The 22,485-nt window shown below is 47.8% G+C and overlaps 3 protein-coding genes across 3 annotated transcripts; 1 reads left to right on the top strand and 2 right to left on the bottom strand.

The window, feature by feature from the left end:
* The first annotated feature begins 400 nt into the window (after positions 1 to 400).
* Positions 401 to 2,764, top strand: mrpl48 (mitochondrial ribosomal protein L48). Its single transcript, XM_037480155.2, has 8 exons — positions 401 to 557; positions 1,336 to 1,388; positions 1,584 to 1,615; positions 1,696 to 1,775; positions 1,873 to 2,042; positions 2,134 to 2,236; positions 2,330 to 2,419; positions 2,546 to 2,764. Exons 1-8 carry the CDS (start codon positions 537 to 539, stop codon positions 2,621 to 2,623), a joined length of 627 nt encoding a protein of 208 aa, XP_037336052.2. The 5' UTR covers positions 401 to 536; the 3' UTR covers positions 2,624 to 2,764.
* Positions 2,765 to 4,196: 1,432 nt separating this feature from the next.
* On the bottom strand, positions 4,197 to 6,940 carry sb:cb1081 (sterile alpha motif domain-containing protein 9-like). The gene has a single exon (XM_062565039.1). It carries the CDS (start codon positions 6,927 to 6,929, stop codon positions 4,197 to 4,199), a length of 2,733 nt encoding a protein of 910 aa, XP_062421023.1. The 5' UTR covers positions 6,930 to 6,940.
* A 565-nt stretch (positions 6,941 to 7,505) lies between these two features.
* On the bottom strand, positions 7,506 to 12,298 carry LOC119223061 (astrocytic phosphoprotein PEA-15). The gene is made up of 3 exons (XM_037480161.2): positions 12,124 to 12,298; positions 11,858 to 12,013; positions 7,506 to 11,759 (listed from the first exon to the last, which is right to left on the bottom strand). Exons 1-3 carry the CDS (start codon positions 12,293 to 12,295, stop codon positions 11,695 to 11,697), a joined length of 393 nt encoding a protein of 130 aa, XP_037336058.1. The 5' UTR covers positions 12,296 to 12,298; the 3' UTR covers positions 7,506 to 11,694.
* Positions 12,299 to 22,485: the final 10,187 nt, after the last annotated feature.

Raw genomic sequence — 22,485 nt, 5'->3', positions numbered from 1 at the left:
TGCAAAGTTTCTTTTCTTTATCAATGATGACAAACGCAAGTTTGCATGATTAACTTAATTTCCACGTGGTTGGGTGTAAAAATTAAAACTATTGTTAAGGTAAATAATTACTTCAGATTGTTAACTTTCCAGAGGAAATATTGCCTTTTCATTTCAGTTTTACTGGGTTTATAAAAAATTACAACGTTGGCAGAAACCAGGCTAATAGGTAAATTACATGAGTTTACAAAACAAATGTTTACTTCTGTTTTAAAACTTAGAGCATTAGGGTTTTAAGAATATGATTTCATGGCAATAGTCTTAAAGTCTCGCAACACATTCAGTTGCAAACGTGGAGGAAACCAACTTTCCCCGCGTCCCGGAACCTTCGCGCTGCTGCTGTCTCACCGCGGACACGTTATAGGACGGACCGCTTCCTGTGGATACTTCCGGGTTCATCAGCAGCAGCAGTCAGCAGTCAGCGTGCTTAGGTTCCTAACCGCTTTTAACGTGGATTTAACGTGAGCCACGCAGCAGCCCGCCGAAGGACCGCAGCCATGAACGCCGTCTTTCGGAAGGTGACGTCACTCTGGATTCCTCTCCGCTAAAGGTTAACGTGCCCCGCACGGAGGTCACAGGTCAATGACAGACAGACCCCGGTGTGCGGGTCACGGTCACATCGGTCCGAGTCAGAGCTCAGCATCCAGCCTGCAGTTTGCTGATGCGACGTCTTTTTCCATCAATCGACCTGAACACGTGTTCTCACAAACACAAAGTGATCTTTTTGTAATGATTCATCTTTAAAGTGATCATTTACAAAATGTTTGACTTGTGACTTCCGCAATATTTGCTGTTTAGAACTTGATCTACAATAAAGTTTTTTAAACAGTAAAATTGTTTAATTTGAAGAACTAATGAGCTAAAGCAGTGATTCTCAACTGGTGGGTCGCGGACCCGTTTTTCGTGGGTCGCGGGTCTTTGCATGTGAAAAAAAAATTCATCCTGTGATTTTATTTTGAAGGTTTTTTTTTAATGCAGCGGAGTGTCGTTTTCTTTGCCGCCTCGTCTGTCCATGTTTTCAGCAGCGTGTGCCAGGTTGGGTCAAACCATTCTGATATGGGGGGAGACTTTGGGTTTTTAGGACAATTAAACATCCTAAATATAAAATTCAGCTTATGAACTCGATTTTGAATAAATTTGAGATGTTGAGAACGTTCCTGGATTTGGGATTTGTCATTAAGGGGTGATGGTGGGTCCCGGAGCCAGAACCAGTTGAGAACCACTGAGCTAAAGCATCCCTTATCAGAAATCCTTTGGTTATTTTAAACCTTGTGGGGTGATTTTCTTGTGCTGCAGGTGGGCGTCACGCGCCAGGCCTTCAGGTGGCACCAGGCGCTCGCACCGTGCCGGTGAGTCTCTGCACCGCATCATTGCTTATATGTGTTAGTTATAACATGTTATGTAAGAAAGGAGGGAATCGGGCAGCAACTGTAACTGATTTCTTAGCGGCATTTAAAAGATATACTTGAATGAATATCTAAATATATACTTGATTACACATCTCTTCCTAAAAACGTCTCTACCACGTATCGTTTCATTTAAAGGGCCACGCCGTCACTCCAGCATCCTGCTCGGGGTGAGTATTTAAGGAACACTTAAAATGCATATTCATACCGACTTTCTATTGAAAGTGACACATTTTCTTCTCGTTCTCAGCTTCTGTGAACGAAAGGCAGTACAGATCGATGCCAACGCACGGGATTGGGCGGTGGAGGCACCTTTTACCGAAGGAAGCGGTGAGAACGCATTCAAAACTTCCATTTGATTCAATTTGTTCCCCTTTGTGATCAAAAAGTCGCGGCCCTTACTTTTTCCGTTGCGGCGTCTTTTCAGCCAAAGAAGAAGAAAGACAAGCTCCAGATGAAGGAGATCCTGGCCGAGACGGACACGGCGTACGGGAGCCTCAACGTGACGGTGTCGGGTCACGACATGACGCTGGTGGAGCACTACTCGCAGTACATCCACAACCTCTGCCACCGGCTCGGCATCAAAGTGGCCGATAGGTGAGATGTTTGTGCCGCGTGGGGACAGAAAGCGGCAGGAATCTCCAAAATGTTTTTCCTATATATTCTCCCGTCTGCTTTTTCCCTTCAGTTATATTCTGCCAACCAAGACCACGGAGGTGATGCTGATGCAGGAGCAGGGCACCAAGATGTACGTCGACGCCGTCCTGAAGACCCACGAGCGCGTCGTCCAGGTACGGATGTCTTAAGCTGCCGAGGGGGGGGGGGGTGGGACGACCCGCCCCGCCCGCTGAACCGTGTTCTTCTTGTGTCCTCTGTTGGTCCAGCTGAGCAGCCTGGACGCCACGGCGTGCCCCGTCCTCATCGACGTGCTGCTGCAGAATCAACCGGAGGGCGTCGAGCTCTCCGTGAGCGAGGTGGGTGCAGTCTACTTCCTGGAGAGGCGTCGTGCAACAGCCGTGGAATAACTTAAAAGTCTGTTTTCATGGTCAGCTGTGTCCACGTGGATGCGTAACCATCTCTGTGTGTGTGTTTCCTCTCAGCACACCGAAGCCCACTTCCAGGCGCGGTTCAAAGGTCGTCCAGAGCTGGAGGGGCTCATCGCTCAGTTGACTTACTGAGGATCCCCCTCGTTTATTTATTCATTTCACTGAATGCCGTTTAAAGGTGACCATCTGCCCGGAAAGAAGCTGTACACTGCATGTTTTACATTGTTTTGTGGCTGTGTGAAAATAAAACCCTGTTTTTTTTCCAGATTTAAATCATTGTCGTATTTAATGCTTCAAGATAAGACAAGTTCTATGGAATGCCGTTTTATTCAAAAATTAAATAAATGAATAAATACATAAATAAATGAAATATGCCTGTGAAATACATCGTGAAATAAATAAATAAATACATAAATATTAAATACATTTAATCATTTCATGGTACTTTTCATAAGTACACATTTATTTATTTCATTCCGGCATTCCATACAGGTCAGTCTGCACTTAAACAGTTATAATATGTAACATATCAAATCATTGCAGCAAATCTTTGATTTTCATCAACTGCTCTTTATTATTTTCATCGTCACATTTTAATCAACATTTGGTAAAAAAAAAAAAAACGACTTTTTGGACTCACAAATGATTTTTTGTGCTTTTTCAACCTTTATATATATTATGTTTGACATATAAAAATAATCCTGCATGACTTTAAAAAATATGTATGTATATTTGTATTTGTATTGTGACCCTTATTTTATTTTTTAGAAACAGACCTCACCGTCAACTAGGCACAGCAAACGGAATGTTTCCGTGTTCCATTAACTAACATCGTGATAGATATAACGAGACTCAAAATCATATCCAGCCTCCCACAAGCAGAGTGAGGATGCAAATTAACGTTCTTCTGTCATTTAATCTGACTCCCAGAGGATAACCCGCTCCCTTTGTATGCATGAAGGTCCCATTCTAATTAACACAAAGTCAACGGTCCTCAAATATCACCACGTCACTCAGGCAAAACATACTTATTAACATGTTGATCCATTTGTCCAATGGATTCACCCAAAAGCTGCAATCTGTTCTTTTGATGAAGTCACTCTTTTCCTTTAGTGCTTTGCTGTTCGGCCGGTACATGAATGAACAAATATCGCGTGGGATAACCAGTGATTGTCCACACAGCCGCAGCAGTTATTGATTTTTAAGCTTCGTCCCATTCAGGCTTCATCAGCTCGTCATCTTCACGACTGCGTGACTTGGCCTCCGGCGCCAGTCCCGTGTTGAAGGACGTCTCTCCTTGGTGCTTGTGTGTCGTCTAAAGGCCTCAAAGCCGGATGGGTATCGTTTGAGATCGTTTTCCAAACCCCCAGCTTATCCTGGACGCCTCCTTTGTCGCTCACTCTGGAACAAAACAAAAAAACTGTCTTTTTTTTTTTACCATTTCCTGTTATTTCTAAATCCAAGTCGTTTTTTTTGCATGTTACTTACCTCCATGTGACCAAACCATCTTCTGGTTTGTCCGCTGAAATCATCGTTGAGTTTTCTTCAACTACACAGTGTAATTAAATGGGATTTAGAAACGAAAAATAACAATAGAAAATGTTCTCTCCCCAAACTATGACTCCGCTCCGTTATTATTTATTTTAACATTTTCAATTTCATTCAATTTTAAAATATAGACACAACCATTTCGATTTTTCAACATTCAGCATCTCATGTCACGATGCCGCATCGTGCTCACGAGTTCCAAAGCGTTACCCGTCTTACCCTTGTTGGCCGGAGGTTTCTTGTGGACGGCGAAGGCGACGGGGCCTCTGATGGTGAAGCCGAGGTAGAAGGACACCTTTCTCGGTCTCCACAGGCTGTCCTGGTTGTTCGCCTCCAACTCAATCTCTTTGCCACCAACGGTTGCAAAGAGTCGGTAGCTCCGTACCACCCCTTCCACTTTGACGAGGCGTGCTTGGACTTCGGGATCTCGGAAAATCTTCTCTCCGATCCAGTTGTTGCTCCAATCTTGTTTCGTTTTCTGGTTTTGCTCGAGGACCGTTCTGTGGACAATCCTGTCCAGGCCTTTGCCATTTCCCATGAAAAACAGGGGGCGGAGGTACCTCGATCGAAGGTGATTCTCATACGCAACCTCGAAGGAGCGCTTCATTCTTTGGATCAACTCCCCGAGGTCAAGGAGGCATCTGGCTTCCCCGTCTGCGGGCCAGCACAGGAGCAGGGCCAACATGTGGTGCTCCGGTGAGTCATCGAGGATCGCAGGCATTTTCTGCTTGAATTCAGAGCTCTTGTTTCTGAGCGTGACAAGAGCGACGATGTAGCTGATGGATTCTTTCTGAAGCAAGATCTGTTCCCACCATGTAGTTACTTCTTTGAGGTCCGATCCGTTGAATTCTCTCTCCAGACAGGAGAGCACTCTGGGCGAGGTGTCCACTAGCTTTCTTTCTAGCTTCCGGATGAGAACAGCACCTTTTCGTTTGAAACATTCGGATGGGTAGCTTCCGACAAAATTCTTGTAGCACTCCGAGGTGTCCCGGGAAATGTAGTCGGGGTCATCATTCAACTTGGGCTTTGAATAAGTCAGATATATGTTGAAGAATGCACTTTTTCTCAGAATCTCATCCCCGAGGCTGTTTATCAGATCGTTGAATCGCATGAGCCGTTTGTCTCCAAGTGATTCCAGGGCGGAGTGCAAGGACATTTTCTTTGTGAGAACCTCTCTCCAAGTGTTGTTTTGACTGACAAGAAGGTGAAACACGTCGTTGCAGAGCTGCAAATAACCGAACTGCCCTCTGTTGTTAAAATGTTGCGATACTCTGGTGTTGCCGTCTCCTGTCGTGTCCGCGCCGCATTCATTTTCGGCCAGTCTTTCTTCATCTTTGAACGCTTCAATGGCCTTTGAGGCCAGCTGTAGAACAAGGCGTGGGTCGATAGGACGCTGTATGTTCTTCAAATGGTTCTTGTGGACCTGGCCCAGGGTATCGGCAACAAACGAATTTCGCGGATCTCTTTGCTTCGCTCTCTTGGCCCACATTTCGGCCAAGTTGTAGTCTTTCAGCTCTGTGTAGTAAAAACGAGCGAGGGCTTGTGGAATAAACGGATCGCCGTCAAACAAGTTTGACGCCACCTTTAGAACCGATGCGCTCTCTTTTCCGCTCTCCATGCGTTGGATCTCGAGAATGAGCCTCGCATACCTTTCCGGGTCGTCTTGGGTCTGCATTGCATTGATCGGACCCTTTGTTCTATTCCTCTGTTTGGGTTTCGGTCCTCTCTTGGTCAGCATGTCTTTTACGAAACCGACAACCACAAGCGGGAGAACCTGATCTCTGCACAGACGAGTCAACAGGTTTCTCGCCGTGTCACTTCTGGTCACACCGGATTCGGCCATCAGCTCGGTGCAGCGCCGCGCTATCAGAGGGTGAGCCATGCGCACTTTCTTGTCGGATCTTTCGTCTCGTTGGAATGTGACGATAAGGTGGCTGAAGGGCTGCATCCTGTCCTTCAGGGAAAAGTCCCGGTGGCGGTCGGTGCCGTGATGGAAGAAGTCCCGGCACTGGGACTCCAGCAGGAACGAGTCGGGCACGTAGGCGTTCAGCAGGGACAGGAAGGCGGCGAGCTGCGTCTTTCGCGGCCTGTTGGCCCTTTTGGTTGGTTTGAATACGGAACAGGCCTCTTCGACGTAAGCCGGAGAGAAATCCTTTTGGATCATGTTAAAGCCGTGAAATCGATCGCATTGTTCAGCGTATATTTTGCAAAGTTCTTCCTTTTTTGCATTAAAATTGTGCTTCTCATGTTCGGAGAGCACTTTTTGCAGGACAACGTGATCACTGTGTTGAACTTCATCCTTTCGTACACAGCTGAGTAAAATCACTACAGGCATTTTGGGGGCGAAATGCACTTGCTGCTTGGCAATCTTCACCCTGACGGCGTCTTTCAGGTTTTCTAAAACCGTCTGGTCATTCACCAGCAGCAGCACGGTGTTGTAGCTGCATCGGCCGCCCGCCGTAAAAAGCTGAACGACCTCCTCTGCAACCTTCGTGACGTTCGAGGTTGAGCCCGTCATAACGGCACACTTGAACTCTTTCCTCAGATCCCACAGCACCTTCATGGCCAGCGTGGTGCCCCCACACCCCGGCTGGTGGAACAGTTTCACGGTGGATATTCCTATTTTTCTCCTTGAATCGCGAACTTTCTCCACCAGCGGAGCGTATGCGTCTCGTTTGATGAAGCCTGACTCGCTCTGCTCGCTGATGTGGAAGTTCAACCATGTGGGCGGGGCCCCTGAGTAAAAGCTTTCCTCCGTCTGACGGAAAAGCTCCGGAGTGAAAGACTGTCCTTCGAACTGATTTGCATGGAGCACATCCAAAAGTGACAGGGGATGTTGGGTTTCTAAAGTTCCACTCTGAGCGTCGGGCCAGGATGGTTCACTCGCCATCGCGGGCTTCTAGTTTCTTGAACCTTAATTAATGTCAAAAAATTAACTGGTTATCTTTGAATTAGCTATTTTGCAAATAGTAGAATATTTCAATCGCACTCCTCTTTTTAGTTTAATTGGGAAGTCCCTGTGTGTTCTTACCGTTGTCAAAATGCTTCCAAAGTCTTGTCATGCCACTCTGCACGGTTACGACGTCCTAAGAGCTGAAGGCTGTTGGTGAGAGTAGATGTAGCTGCATGTGACACCTGCGGTGGGCGTGGCCACAGAGATCATATAGAAGCTGTTATTGCCACTCCGGTTTCACCAGTTAGGTCACATCTCTCGTTAAAATTGGTGTGTTACACAAGTTGTAGTATTTTCTTGTTTGAACTGAAGCTCAACATACTTGATTCAAGAACTCGGCTTATCGGGTTCAAAGAGAAAAAAAAAATATTCTTGAAAACAAAAAACAAATCTCAGCGAAATCTCTTTCTAAAGAATGTCGACCTGATTTCTAAAGATAATCCTTGGCGTGAAGTGAAGTGTATTTCTCTCTCTTTCTAGAACGTATTTGCAAGAAAGACACTTCAAACATGATAGGTTAGCAAATATATTTTAATATGTAATATTTATTCATTTTAGCACAATGACAATGGCCTATTTCCAGTCTAATTTAAATCATGACAAAAAGCCACACCTCTGCACTTGCTTGAATGACTCTCTATCAGCGCCGAGCCCTCGGTATCCAACGGGGTGACGAGCTGTACGCTAGAGAAGCAGAAAGTGGATGCAACGACTCTCCTAAATAAACCGTTTGAGAGAACGGTTTCAAGGTGTACTATCCAGAAGGTAATCAGATATTTTGTATGATGTCAGGAGGCGCAAAGGAAAACACAGAAACTATGCAGCACAACTTTGCACAAAGCGACTCTGACGTTCTACATTCCTGACGTAATGGTGGATAATTACATCTGCCCGTTGAACAGCATCCTTCCACAGGTGTGGCATGTTGTACACATGTTCTAGAAGAACGTGGTCAACTATTCTTTACTATACTTACACCACTTCCCTCACGTCATCCCTGCCACATTTCACCATGCACAGAGCAAAGCAGATAGGGAGCCTCCAGTGTTCAACACTCAAGAGATAAACATCAAATAAGAAACAGTTTGACCACGTGTGTTTACACGTGTGACCAAAGAAATAAATAATTTAATTTAAGGGCTGTATTCAAGCCCAATATGTTTATGATTACAATCTTCTTATTTTAATTTCATCAGCAAAGGGCGGGGCTTAGGACATCGGGAAATTCTTCAAACTGGCTACAGGAAAGGTTTGATTGACGGATGGTTCAGCCAATCACCTTACAGCTGATTATTTAATATAATTTATTCACGTGACAATGTATTTTTATGACTTATTTATCCATTTAACATTGAACATGTTGTGGCTCCATACAGCACTAGAGGGATTTCTCAATTTTCAGACTTTGCATTAAAGGTTACAATGATAAAATACTAAAATACAACATTTCTTGAGCTTTCAACACATTTTAAAACTTTAGGTCAAACTTCAAAACTCCTTCTTTTGGTGCAATGTTTCACATGAGAAAAAAAAGACAGATTATGACTTTGTGACTGCTTTTATCTTTTGTCATGATTTGAAAACTCTGAATAAAATAATTTCACGAGCAGCGACCACGACACATCTGATCAAATACGATACAGTAGAACATAACATGTTACACATGAGTTAATACAATGAAATGAATAAATTTTTTTTCTTATTTTTGTAAAATCATCACCTTAGCCAAAACAGCAAAACGCAAATGGAGAGAATAACGTGAATTATAACATTTTGTGTGATGCGTGGTCTGATTAAAGTTAGATAAGCAACATACAAAAAAACAACAATATAGAGCCATTAAATAAATTAATCAAATTCAAAACAGACACAGCGATATATATTCAAAATACATATTTACAACTTAATAAGATGAAAAATAAAAGTCTCATCCTGAAGGGAAAAGAATTCTCTTGATTGAATTACTTCTAATTGACTGCGAGCATTTCATGCTGAACACGTGCACCTTCACTTCCTACCACACCTATGCTCACACAATGGTTATAATACACACGTGTGTGTGTGTTAGCAGGTTTATACTTTTGCAGCATCCACAAAACTGTGTGTACTCGGTACACGGAAATCCGAATATGACATCATCCGTGGCTGATATGTTGATGCGTCGTGACCCACCTGGCGACGGAGTCAGAGGGGGCTGCGCCCTGGTTGCTATGGTGACGTCGACGGGTTGACTTTAGAGAGGGTGGGTGACACGAAGTCAAAAATGAAAAAAATCCCCCCCCAAAAAACAGGCGGCTCGCCAAGAGCATCGAGAGCGGCACGCGGTCACGTTTCTTGCTCTTTTTTTTTTACAGATATTTAATGAACAAACCACTGACAAACCACCACACAACAGTAAGCTGTTGACCCATGGTCTACCCTACTGACAGAGAGAAAGAAAAGTCACCTGGTCACACACACGTCTAAAACTCACCAGTCGCTATTCAAGGAGCACGTCTAATAAACGGAGAAGAAATGATGCATTACGACGCGCCAAGGTCTCGCCAAAGCTCTTCCACGAGGATACGTTTAAAGGAGGGGATGCACAGCGGGGTTTAAAGGTCAAAAGAAAACATGACTTCTATGGACCTGTGATGACGCCTCCCTCGGGCCGCAGGTGTTAATGTTAACCCTGTTAAAGGACTGTTTAATGTTGAGGGCGAGAGCTCTACTGTAAACACACAAAAAAGAGAGGAATAGACACACCGACGATGAGGCCCTTGGCAAATTTTCAAAATAAAAGCACTCTCTTTAAAATTGAGAGGTGTTTTTTTTTTTTTTTTTATTTGGCTTGACGTGTGTGTCCGTCTCCTCCTCGAGGGGGGGGGGGGGGGGGTGGGGGGAGGGGTTAAAAACGCAAAGTCCGCTAAGGCTTCTATGAAGAGACACAGTGTTCAAAAGAGCAGTTCTTGGATTTAGGTTTCAACAGTCTAGTTATGATGTCATTATTAGTTACGGAGGGAACGGCAGAGTCGGCTGGTGGTGAGTCTGCTTCATCTGCACTTTCTAAAGGTTCTAGACTCACTCAGACTCTTTCCTGCTTTCTCCTCCTTTCATCTGCCCTCCTTTTGTTTTATTCCGAGGCCTTGCTTTGGAAAAGAAATCCCCAAAGTTACATGTTTTACCACACAGGTCATGTGGTATCCAGTACAATTATTCACTTTTCTAATGTAGTCCGAACTCCCAGGACACTTTGTCGTCGGAAAGCTTCAGATTAAATAGAATCAGGGCCTTCGGTTACCGCGGTAACGCTGACATACAGTGGGAATGCGTGTCAGTAAATTCAATGTATATATATATATATATATTATTTCTGTTATACTTTCTTTTCATAAATGACTTGTATATTTACACCTCTAGCTTTCATGCTAACTGGTGAGACGAGAACCTGCAGACAGTAAAGAAACCCCTCAACTTCCCCCCCCCCCACAATGACTCTGCTATGATTATACGCTAAAGGCAAATATTGGCTTTTCCTATGAAAATCAACTTTAAATATCGTCTTCTTCTAAAGGGAATGCCGAGGAACAGTGACTGTTTCACAAGAAGTCGAGTTTAAAACACAGCTGACTCGTGGCCAAAAGAGGCTGAAAGATGGTGACTTGGCAAATGCATTTTTTTTAATTGAGTTTTTTGTGGTAAACATGGAGCGGTTCTCTGAGCCCTGTTAGCTTAGCTTAGCATAAAGACAGGAGACTGGGAGGAACTGAAAGCCAGGCTCTGCCGAAAACCAACACAAATAGAGCGTCTAAATCTGACCAATTAACACAATTCATCAACTTTATTCAATCCTCTTAAGAACCAACAGGAGAAATGAAGGCGAGCTCAGCTAACCTTCTGTTGGCTCCGTGGATTCATATTTAAAAAGACGGAGATCTAATGTCCCCAAAAAGTGTCTCTTTCACATTGCAAACGCACGTGAACTACTAGAGCGGCTACACACAGACCCTAAAAGAAAAGAACCAAAGTCATATAAGTGAGTTTCAGATTACTTTTACATTTATTATCGCTCATTAATATTGACTTAAATTAAGTTTTGTTTTAAAATACGTTTGGTCAATATAAAATGTGTAATTACATGTTTTAGTAGATTTTCATTCCATCCGTTTGGACATTTTGGCTATTTTGAATGTCCAAAAAGAGTGTCACGCGTCTGGCCTGTTGTTGCTATGGTTACCGGACAGTCAGAGACGGGAGTCTCTGCGGGAAAAAAACCCTTTTAGTTATTTTCTTTTTCAAGGAAAACTATTGGTGGATGTAGTTATGGCCTCTTATGGACTATAATGAACTTCACTGACACACACACACACACACACACGTGTACACACACAGTTGCATAAGCACAGCATCACAGATCGAACAGTGTTTACAGCCAACCCCCCCCACCACCCCCCCATCTCCTCCTCCTTCACACACACACACTGTCGGTCCGTCTCCAGATTTCTTCTTCTCGTGTCTCTTTTTCCGCAACTCCCCCCCCCCCCTCAGGCTGCATCGCTACAATCCGATTGGATGGCTTGGTTGGTGTGCGTGTGCGTGTGTGTGTGTGTGTGTGTGTGTGTGGGGGTGCTGAGCTGGGGGGGGGTGGGAGGTTGGTCAGAAACGGTCGGTCGGTGGATTGGGGGGGCCCGGAGTGAGGAGATCAAGGTTGCGGGTCGCGACCTCACACCTTTTTAGGGGGAGGAGCCAACTTGATGATCTCATCTTCGGAAGGTTGGCGGATGATGTCTTTTAGGAGAGAGAGAGAGAGAGAGATCTTGAGAAAGCTACCCTTTGTAATGCATCACACCAGAAGACGTGGACACTCGTGTGTGTGTTTGCGTCACCTTTGTACTTCTTGGCCGAGGGGATGCGCGTCAGCTTGGTGTCGATCTCGTCGTCCTCGGAGATCTTGAGCACGATGGTGCGGTACTCGATCACCCTCGTCAGCAGGTCCGGCCGCCGCGAAATCTCAAAGATGTGCTCGATGTACGACAGGTTATCTGCACGGATCGGGGAAGCGGGAGGGGGGGGGGGAAGAGTCGTCATTCGACACTCATGAAAGCTTGACACCTCGAGGTCGGGCCTTGGAGCCCGCGTCGGCGTCCCTCACCTTGGGCCAGCTTGTCGTTCTTCTCCAGGTAGCTGAACCACTCCTTGGACGAGGTGATGTTGTTGCTCTGGTCCTCGGGGATGTCCTCCTTGCAGGCCGACTTCAGCTGCTCCAGGTCTTCGTTGGTGATGTTGTCGGACAGGTCGCTGAGCAGAGAGCTGTACTCCGCCATGGTCTGGTTCAGGGAGAGAGAGGGAGAGAGGAAGTGAAGGGGAAGTAAGGTTGCGTAACGTGGAGACAGCCCCCCCCCCTTAATTCCCATATAATGTGGAAAACAGCTGGGAAATCTTCTGATGACCAAAGCAGAGCGGGAACCACAGAAAGAGGAGCTGACATCCCCCTGGTCAAAGGGGACAGAACGAAGAGACAGGACGAGACAAAACGCTGTCTCACACCTCTGTGAGGAGGGGGGGGGGATACGTGAAGGGACTCCGGCTCGAGGGACACGTCGAGGAACCAAAAGCCTCCGTCCCACCCGTCTCCTTTAACACCGGCTTCTCTCGACATCTACACCCCCCCCCCACCCCCACCCCACACTCCTCATACCGCGGTGCATTATGGGCCCTCTGATCCCCTCGGCCTCATTGCAGATAAGCGCGCGCCCAACAGGCTCCGCGGTGACCTACATTTACACCCCGGCTGCTGGTCCCCGGAGCGGCCACCAGGGGGCCCCCCGACCCAGCAAGGGGGCCGAGTAGGTGGCCCCCGGGTGAACCGCTGTGTGTGTGTGTGTGTGTGTGTGTGTGTGTGTGTGTGTGTGCGTGTGCTGCACTGACAGTGAGTACAGTGAGTCTCTCGGGGCATGCGACGCCAGCGATGCCGCAGACCCCGGACGCCGCTTTTAAAGGGTCGTGACCCGTTTGACTCTTCTCTAGTGGCTAATTGGTGGCATGAGATGGAGAGGGAGAGTGAGGGGGGGAGAGGGAGAGAGAGAGGGAGAGAGGGAGAGGGGGGGTGTGTGTGTGTGTGTTATTGTGCGCTATTTCAGTCTCGAATGTCACATTCATCTCCTCTCACACCGCGGCAACGTGCTCGCGTGGGAGCGAGCGGGGAGATGCGCCGTAACCACAGAACGCAACCCCCCCCCCCCCCCTGTGTGTGTGTGTGTGTGTGTGTGTGTGTGCGTGTTGGTCCCTGTGCCTCTTCTCGTGACCCGGGTCGCCCTGCGTGCTCTCTGCTTTGCACCACAATGGACCGGCGCTGCTTTTGTGTACTTTCACAGGAGAAGAGGGAACAAAAAGCACCAAAGGACAGAGTGGCCACATTGAGTCTCTCTCTCTCTCTCTCTCTCTCTCTGCCTGTGACTCTCTCTCAGTAATAGGTACATGTTCTCTGTTAAATTAGTCTGCTTCAGAAATTCAATGCCATTAATAATTGAATCCAGTAGTTTTTATTCACAGTGTAAAAAATGTCCAAACACTCACATGAATGTGACGATTGGCTTCTTTCCTCCTTTTTTACTCGCACGGCGTGAACTGAACATTTTCGGGGGTCGCGTTGCTTCATGGGATCAGCGGAGCTTTTTGACAGTCACTAAAAGATGAATCGATGAATCATGTACATAACAGACCTCACCCAAAGTTATTTCTGTTGCTGCCCCCCCCCCCCCCCCCCCCCCCCGCTCGAGTCTCTGGAACCAGCCTGACACGGCTTCCATACATAGAGACCCACTGTGCCTCACATTCTCATGGACACAAACGTTCTTTTGTCTGCTCGTTCCTCTCTTCTCTGTGTGTGTGTGTTTGTGTGTGTGTTTGTGTGTGTCTGCGAGTCACAGAGAGACAGAGAGAGAGAGAGAGAGAGAGAGAGAGATGTCACCGAAATTATGATCACACGTGAAATTCAGCTCTACGTGCTATATTTGTTCAAGGAGTGTGAGATGTGACAGACGACTTAGCAGCAGGAAAGAAAACAGCAAAACAAGAGCGACGCGAAACAAAAAAGGAAAAATAACGAACTGATAAAAGTTAAGACTCTTGTTTGATGGACCGCGTGCCATTAAAACGGCATGTGGGTTGGCACAAATGCGGAAGATTATTAGCGGCCAAACATTTGGATAAACAGTCGGTTGATTCAAGCTGTGATCAATCTGCAAAGGACATATTTACACTTGTAAAACGAGGTGTTTGTACTCAGTTTGAAATGTTCCCTCACAGTTTTCTCTCTCAGTTTTGGGGGGAGGTTCGCAAGAAAGTCGACCCATCAATCCCACATCGGTCAGTGAAGCTGCGGCTGGCGAGCTCAGCTTAGCCTGTAGCTTAGCCTGTAGCTTAGCCTGTAGCTAAGCCTGTAGCTAAGCTAAGACTTTAAACAAATGGGTATAGAAAGCCTGAAACTCTTTCTAAAAGGTGAATGAATCTGCCTGAAGCTCACTAAGACAACGTAGTGACTGGGCTCCTCTCCCTTAGCTTCTATGCTAAGCTAAGCCGATGTATTCAATACACAGCATTTAACAGTTTGCAGCGTCCTAAAATGCTTTGTTAAATCTTTAGGGCGGACGTCCACGTTTCAATGATAGCGGTTTGCTTGCCACAGATCAAGAAAATAAAATGGAATTACTGCGACCAAACGTTGAAAAGCAAGTTAATTTATATAAAAAAATGTTAATGGACGTAAACGGCTGGCATTTGCATGAAAAGGTTCGGGACCTCAAAAACAAAGAGAACGACTTGAATTACTTCTTCACTGGTGCAGTAAAGTTTTGGCATTAATAAACTGCCATAGACCTCATGAATGGACGCCGAGCGGCCTTCTTTCTCTCCGTGACTAAACTGTCAACGGCCCCCCCTCTCACGCCACCCCTCTCTCACGCCCCCCCCCCCCCCCCCCTTGCATCCGCCATAGTCTGCTTTACGTTGGACAATCAGGCCGTCCTCCATCCAGACGAGACCCGCTGTTCTCTTTTCTCCCTCACTTAGGCCCTTTCTCGTCTCTTTTCCGGCTCCCGCGTGCGTCTTTATCTCCGCGTCCGAGGTCACGAAGGCCACGGGAGGCGCAGTGACGCGCTCCGTACCGTAAACGGCCAGATGGGAGACCTTGGTCCGAAAGCCGCCACGAGTTCTGCGGTGTCCTCGAGCCCTCGAGTGCCTAAAGACATCAAAGGTATGATATGTCTCTTATTTCACCACACTTTTATTGTTCCCTTCTCCAATTGCACTGATGATCCACCTGAGTGCTCCTCTTTGTTCAGTGTGCGTATGAACAAAATATATCTATTTATATATATATCACAACCACCTAAACCCCATTCACCCTTCACACCAATGACGTTGCCATGGAGACCAGGCCTGGCTTTGCATTTTAGGCCTGGAGACGGTTACCTAGCGACAGGGCCGAGACCTCTCCTTCTCACTTCACCTTGCACCCGCCACAACTTTTTCAGAATAAAAGCCCAGGTGACGTGATTGACATAAAAACACACAACTAGGGAGTGCCCTTTGAGTCCGGTCACTTGTTGAAATTTTTGTTTTTCTAGAGTTACTAATGATGGAGTTATGGTGTATGAACTGAAAACACACGCACACACCGCTGACCAAATATGCAAGATTTCAGCAGGGAGACAAGCCTTCGGATTTCACCATGGCAACCGAACCGCCGGGATGCCAAACCTCTCGCAGCGATGTGGAAACTGGAATAGATTCTCTTTTTTTTTGTTCCTCCTTTAAAAATCGCTCATTCACTCCATCCTTTCTTCTCCTCCCACGTTGTCCTCTTGTCTCTGTTGCCGAGAGTCTTCACGAGTCCAGTCCTCAAAGATTTCCAATTTCCAATAATACAAGCAAATTCAAGGGAACTCGGGGGACCGCAAACATGCCAAAATAAATGTGCAGAAATCAAATATTGCACCATTTCTCAACCTCCTTGTAATCATTATTATTATTATTACTTTTTATCTCCTCAGGCCCTTTTGTTTAATCTATGAGCACTTACTCTCCATCTTGCTGTAACGCCTCCCCCCCCCTTCCTCCCCCCTCCTATGCTCTGGTCCTCTCTCTTTTCGTTCCTCCGCCTCTCGGCCCTCAAATCCCCCGTGAAAGTCACCTCGACCTCACAGAGATCTGTCCGGCTGTCCGTGTGTGGCCACGTCAGGGCTTAAAAACAAGCAGCAGATGTTGCATCTCTTACTCTTATCCCCCCCCCCCCCGCCCACCCCTCCCCCCACTTCAACAAACCCTTAGTTCTTTTTAGTTAGTGCATACCCGTCCCATCCTGCAGTAGCAGCAGCAGCGGGTGAGGGATTACAGAGTGGGAGGCGGTTGCAGGTCGAAGCGAGAGAGTCCGCCTTCAAGGTCTCCCTCTCGGGTCAGAAGTCTCACTTTGCGCTTCGCAGCGTGTGACTAATTGCCGTTTTCCTTTTTCATTTCTCTAAGCATCTCACTACAACCCACGCGCTCAGGCTCCAAAGATGCGTATTTTCACTATATACAAAATCAACGGATCCCAGGACCCGGTGTCATCTACTCAAACTGGTGAGGAACCAACCCGATGACTCCGTTCTTATCCGCTACCAGCTACGACGGCCCGTTTTTAGCAGAGCGCCGGCTTGCCGCGTGGAACAGGACCTCTACGTCGCCGTCATGTGACCTCTGGCCGCCCGTCCGGCCCAGACATCAGATCGGAAACCCGAAAGGCGGAGCTTCCGAATCGCTCTCAGCTGCTTCTCCCTCGGATTCGCCCGTCACCACGGGAGCACCTGAGATGCCGTTTCTCACTCTGACTCCCCCCCCCCCCCCCCTCTGACCCATTATGCCACATGGGGGCAGAGAGGATGAGTGCAGGCGGTGATATTGTGTGTGGGATTATGGGAGGGGGGGGGGGGGGGGGGGGGGATGTAAGGAGGTTTGGTCCTTTTTTCCTTACAGACGGCCTCGTGTCCAATGAGGCGGGGGCGAGTACTGCCAGCACTCATCAGCTCAGAGGCCCACAGCGAGAGAGATGGCGAGAGAGAGAGGGAGGTCGGCGGGAGGCAGAGGAGGCGCTAATCGCGGAGGGGGGGGGGAAGCCGGCGTATATAGGCCACCGGCCCGTTTTCTCATAAAAGGAGGAAAGACGATTTGCCGCGTGTAAAAATCCGTGTGTTTGTTTAAATCTCTCGATTGGGCTCTCGCTTGCTTTTGAAAGATTTTCTATTATCAAAAACTAAAGTACTAAACTCAACGTAGAGCTGATGCCGGGCCGGGGGGGTGGGGTGGGGTGGGGGGGGGCTTTGCTGCACGGACGGGTGGCCATGAACGTTTTGGGAAAATACAGAAAAGAAAGTACAAGATATATCGTTCAGAATTATAATTATTTCAATTTTTTCATAATCTCCATGACAACCGGGCGACTCCATCTGCCGTGTGGAAGATCCTCTAATGCGATTATGCACTGAGTCCTTCAAATCCTCATCAGATGCTGTTATTCTGCAACTGGCCTCAAAAATGTCTAAACGTGTAAAAGCCGCGTCGTGAATGTTCTTTGAGTAGAGTCTGGTCCGCTGGGTCTGAACGGAACCTGATCAGAAGCTCCGTCCACCATCAACAGGGCTAATGGTGGGTGGTCGTTTTAAATAAATGGCGGGGGTTGTCTTCACCTCGTCCTTGTTTACTCTGGATAACCCATAAGGCTTTTTATCCCCACAGAAACATCCTTCAAGTTTGGGTAGATTGCTCTTTTTAAACATTCCGATGCCATCCTAGAAATCATTGCAACTGGTCACGAAGTTCACATAATCTAATTTACTGTAAACACTGAATCAAAAGCATCCAACCACGACTCATCTTCTCTCTGATAATCCCCTTGGGATGTATTCCCACGATGCAACTACGCCCACCCATGTGTGCATTTATCTCACATGTATGTTGGAATTTTCCTCCCTCACATTTTTCTCCAAGCTGCAGAAGAACATCGGCGAGGAGCTTGTGTAGGAAGAGCCAGCAATCAATACTCCCAAGTGACACGCACACACACACACACACACACACACACACACACACACACACACACACACACACACACACACACACACACGCACACGCACACTGTGGGCCCTGTGTGAATGTGGCCTGCATACAGATACCCCTTTGCTTTGCTGGCACTGGCTCGCGTGAAGCCAGAGGCCACAAAGGTCAGCGAAAGAGGGGGAGAAAATCCCCCCCCGGGAGACTTTCAGCAAACTGAATGCGCCGCCAGAAAATCGGAATGATAATCACGTTTAAAAAAAAGACAACCAACGGGCTGGTTTGTTAGTAAAACCGGATGCTTTCCTTCTCAAACGACACACCGGCACCTCGGGGTGGACGAACCAAACGCGCCAGTGACATCTTCCCCTCCTGTTGCTCTTTGGTTCCCCCGGAAAAAAACAGATTGAATGAAGGCAGAAATGCAACAATTGGGTTGCCGAATGAGAGAAAAACTGCGGACGGCGGAGTCGCACGTTGAGGAGACCGGCCGAGCCTCTGCTTCCTGCCGTCGCCATGGACACACTTCCTGTAGGCCGGCGGAAAAAACAGCAGCCGCCAAGGGAGAGAGAGAGAGAGAGAGAATTAAACATTACTGAATTAAAGCGAAGCTAATCCCTTTTTGTTTTTGCTCAACACGACGCTCTTCTCCTTCTAGCTCTTCCCCCCCCCCGCCCCCCCCCCCCTCTGGGATTTTTCGGAGAGAGAACATTTTGCAGGCGGTGGCTCGTACTCCCCAATGCGCTCAGAGGGGACACTTCAAACATCTCCACAGGAACGCGCTAAGGTCGCGCTACACGTTCGTGAAGGTTGTGAGACGCTTCTCAACCGGAGGTGTTGGACTGTGGGATGAACACCAGAACGTAAACAGGCTCGTTTACAAAGCTGTTGTTGTACAAACCCGCGCTCATGGCTGCGTGCTAAATGTGAAGCTGCGGCCGGTTAGCTTAGCTTAGCTTAGCTCAGCTTAGCGAGCGGTTGGAGGCACGTGTCGCCCGAAATCCAACAAAGCCGGCTGAACTTCAGTCGCTGTTGTTACGTTGTTCCTTTTTTATTTCGTTTTTTTTTTTAACCAAAAACATACAAAATCAGCAGGAAAGGCCCTCCCGCCTCGTGTAGGTCACTGCGTCTGCAGCTGATGAGGCCGACTACAAAAAGCGAGGGCAAAAAGAGGAAGAATCCCTCAACAAAGTGTGTTTGTGTGTGTGTGTTTGCAGGCTCTCACTGTCATGTGGTCGAAACACAGCAAACGGACCGCGAAACAAGCGGAATGATTAAACGGTCATTTCAAAACGCACCGGAGACGCCGCCTCAGACGCGGTGCACGCCGTCGGCGCTCGTGCACCGCGGCAGCGTTTTCAGCACAGCAGACGGAGTAACCGGATTTGAAGAAAAAAAAAGAAAAATCATGGAAATGCATTTGTGTCATCGCCGCTTCATTAGCGTTATGGAAGATAAAAATATCTTTGTGCCTCTGGGAGGAGAGCGGGTGAGGAGGGGAGGGGCTGAGTGTGTGTGTGTGTGTGTGTGGAGACGAAGGGACGATTCTTCGTTCCCTCTTTAAAAAATAAAAAAAAAATTGTTTGTTTGAGATTGCAACATCGTTTTCAGCGAAAACTTGCAGGCGAGAAATGGGACAAAAACAAAAGTGCTAATCCCGGAGCTGACGTCAGCCTCTCCAGACTGTGTGAAGTCAAAAATATCTCTCCTCCTGATCTCTCCCTCCCTCGCTGAGACTCCTTCTCTTCTCTTTTGTTGCCTTTTCTCTTTTTAAGCCAGAACCGCGCTGGAGGCTTTTGCCGAGGTGAACGCGCATGAAATCGCACGCCGGTCGGTCACCGCGAGACGGGAAAAAAAAAATTGCCCCTTTGTCCTCAAAAGGCATCCACATTTCAGCTGCTAATTGGAGCACCTGAACATGGAGACCATTGCCCTCTGAGACCAACGCACCTCTCTCACCCATTCTCCCCGCTACCACTGGACAAGAAAATTGGGCCTAATTGCGCTAATCTCAGATCCATTTGTTTGGCGGTGATCCGCCTGGAGAATGTTGGCGTGGTAACGAGTTTTTAAAATTCGGCCCTCACGTCTCCGATCAGAAAGGAAAAAGGAAATGATGTGACCCCAAGAGAAGGATCAGCTTCTGAGACAAAAAAAACCCCGAGAAGAGAAGTGTTTGTTCTTGCGTGAAAAGGCTCCGGTTCGAAAAAACACCGATTTTCAACTTCTTCATCTAAGAACCGTGAGAGGCCCTAGGGAGGAGAGGACGCAAGGGAGGGACAAGAGGACGCAAGGGAGGGAGGAGAGGACGCAAGGGAGGGACGAGGAGGGAGGACTGGATGCGAGCGAGGGACGAGGAGGGAGGGAGTTGGACCCGGTGTCCGATGAGAAGACGAGAGCAGGGTGGCAGAGACGTCGCTGTAATGGCAGCTCGTTTCCTCCAGGGGGGGGTTTTAAAGTTCACAGAACAAATTGGTCCCTCGAAAGGGGAACAGGAGTCATTTTGTGGAAGGTTGATGCTAAGCTAACAAGCAGCGGCGTCTGTTTTGTCTTCACAACACACAGTAAAACCGCACTTCTTCAATTTTCTTTTCTCACATCCTCCGTCGTGCCCCCCCCCCCCCCCCCTCCCTTTTGTTGCTTTCCTTCCTCCCTCGACACCCCCCTCCCCATCATCACTCTCCTTCTCCCCCCCGCTGTTCCGCGCGCAGGATCTCACCTTTTCGTCCTCTCTGTGACGCACGCCACGGCCTGGAAACGATAAAATATGTAAATCGAGTAAACACAGGTTCTTTGGGCGCTTCCTGTTTCGGGGGATGAGAGAGAGGACGCTGTGTCCCATCAACACCAACCCTGCCCTCCTTGTGAATGAGACATAATGCGTTCCTTCTAACTCCTTATCTGTGTCGGTGCATTTGTGCAACCCCCCCCCCCCACCCTCTCCGTTCTCACCCCCCCTCCCTCGCGCCTTCGACCACATGTTTTCCCTCCCCTGTAGTTGGCGCGCGGCGTTTGCCGGTGTGAGGCGCACGCCGCCTGCTAACAGGGTTAACCTTCTATTTGGTGAGTGTTTCACGCTGCCGGCACGCCGCAGGACCATCAACGCAAACACCTACACAGCTTCCCCCCCCCCCACCCCCCCTCCATTCTTTTTAAAATAAAGAAATGAACTGCAAATGTCAAGTACAGCAAACACACATGCACACACACACACGTGCGCGCGTGCACGCCGGCAGGCCCGGGGTCCGGGCGGCGCCCTTCTCTCCGCGCTGATAACGGGTCGGTATCGGGCTGCAATGCTCCGTTCACTGAGGATGGCTCCGCTCCAGATGGGGAGGCAGCGGGGAAAAGGAACAGGATGCCATAACCTCGCCTCACGCAGTGGACAAGAGACGCAGCTGCAGACACACACACACACGCACACACACACACAAACAAACAGGCCGGCGCGCCCACGCTTGCATCAACCCACGTGCATGCTTGCATCCACTCTCTCTCCACGTATCTACTGCACGTCGCCGTGAATTGAAGACACAAGCGAGCTCGGAGGAAAAACAGCCGCAACTGCACACACACACACAAAAACACACACACACTCACACACACACACACACACACCTACCTACTGTACGCTTCACAATCATGCAGCAGAGAGCAGGAAGTATGAGGTGGGGGTGTTCAGTGATGTGAGAGAGGATGTGAGGGGAAGAAATGGAGTCGACATCTGCACCACGCATTCAGTGTTGGCCTTTCAAATTTCAAGTCTTTTTTATCTTTCCTTAAAAGGTGTCGCTCTTCTTCCTTCAGCTCTTCTACTCCCGCAGGTGCAAATCTTTTTTAAGCGCCAGATGTAGTATTAAAAATATCTCAATGACTTTCGTTGCAAAGTTATTCAAGTTTTCCAGGGGCCGTAATGAAAATATGTGTCTGTGTTGGTAACAATATAACATTCAAAGTCCAGAAAAGATACATTTTGTCAAGTTTTTCAAAAGAATTCTTTTCAAAAATGTAGCATTGTTCTTCATCTTGAATTGATAAAACATCTCTTTTTCTTATCCTTCCTCTACAATAACCGGCACTACACAAACACAAGAACTGCTGCAAGAACTGAAACAACAGGAGAGGAAACACATAAGGAAGGAGGGCGACATGAAGGGAGAGTGAGAGGATGGGGAGGCGGAGGAAGACGTGGGGAAAAAAGGGAGGAAGGAGCACAAGGGAAAGGAAGGGGGAGGAGAGGAGGGCGGTCTGAGTCATCGTCAGTTACATGCATCATCTGAGCCGAAGGGGGGGAAGACACACACACACACACACACTAACAGGGACGTGGAGTCAAACGGTCAGGGACTGTTGGGAATGACCCCTCTCTAACACACACACACACATTTATAAATGTGCTGCAGTCCCTAAACGGCCAATTAGA

Source organism: Pungitius pungitius, chromosome 1, assembly GCF_949316345.1.
Source record: "Pungitius pungitius chromosome 1, fPunPun2.1, whole genome shotgun sequence".
Lineage (NCBI taxonomy): Eukaryota > Metazoa > Chordata > Actinopteri > Perciformes > Gasterosteidae > Pungitius > Pungitius pungitius.
The sequence above is the reverse complement of the archived record's forward strand: the minus strand, read 5'-3'. Positions and strand labels throughout refer to the sequence as shown.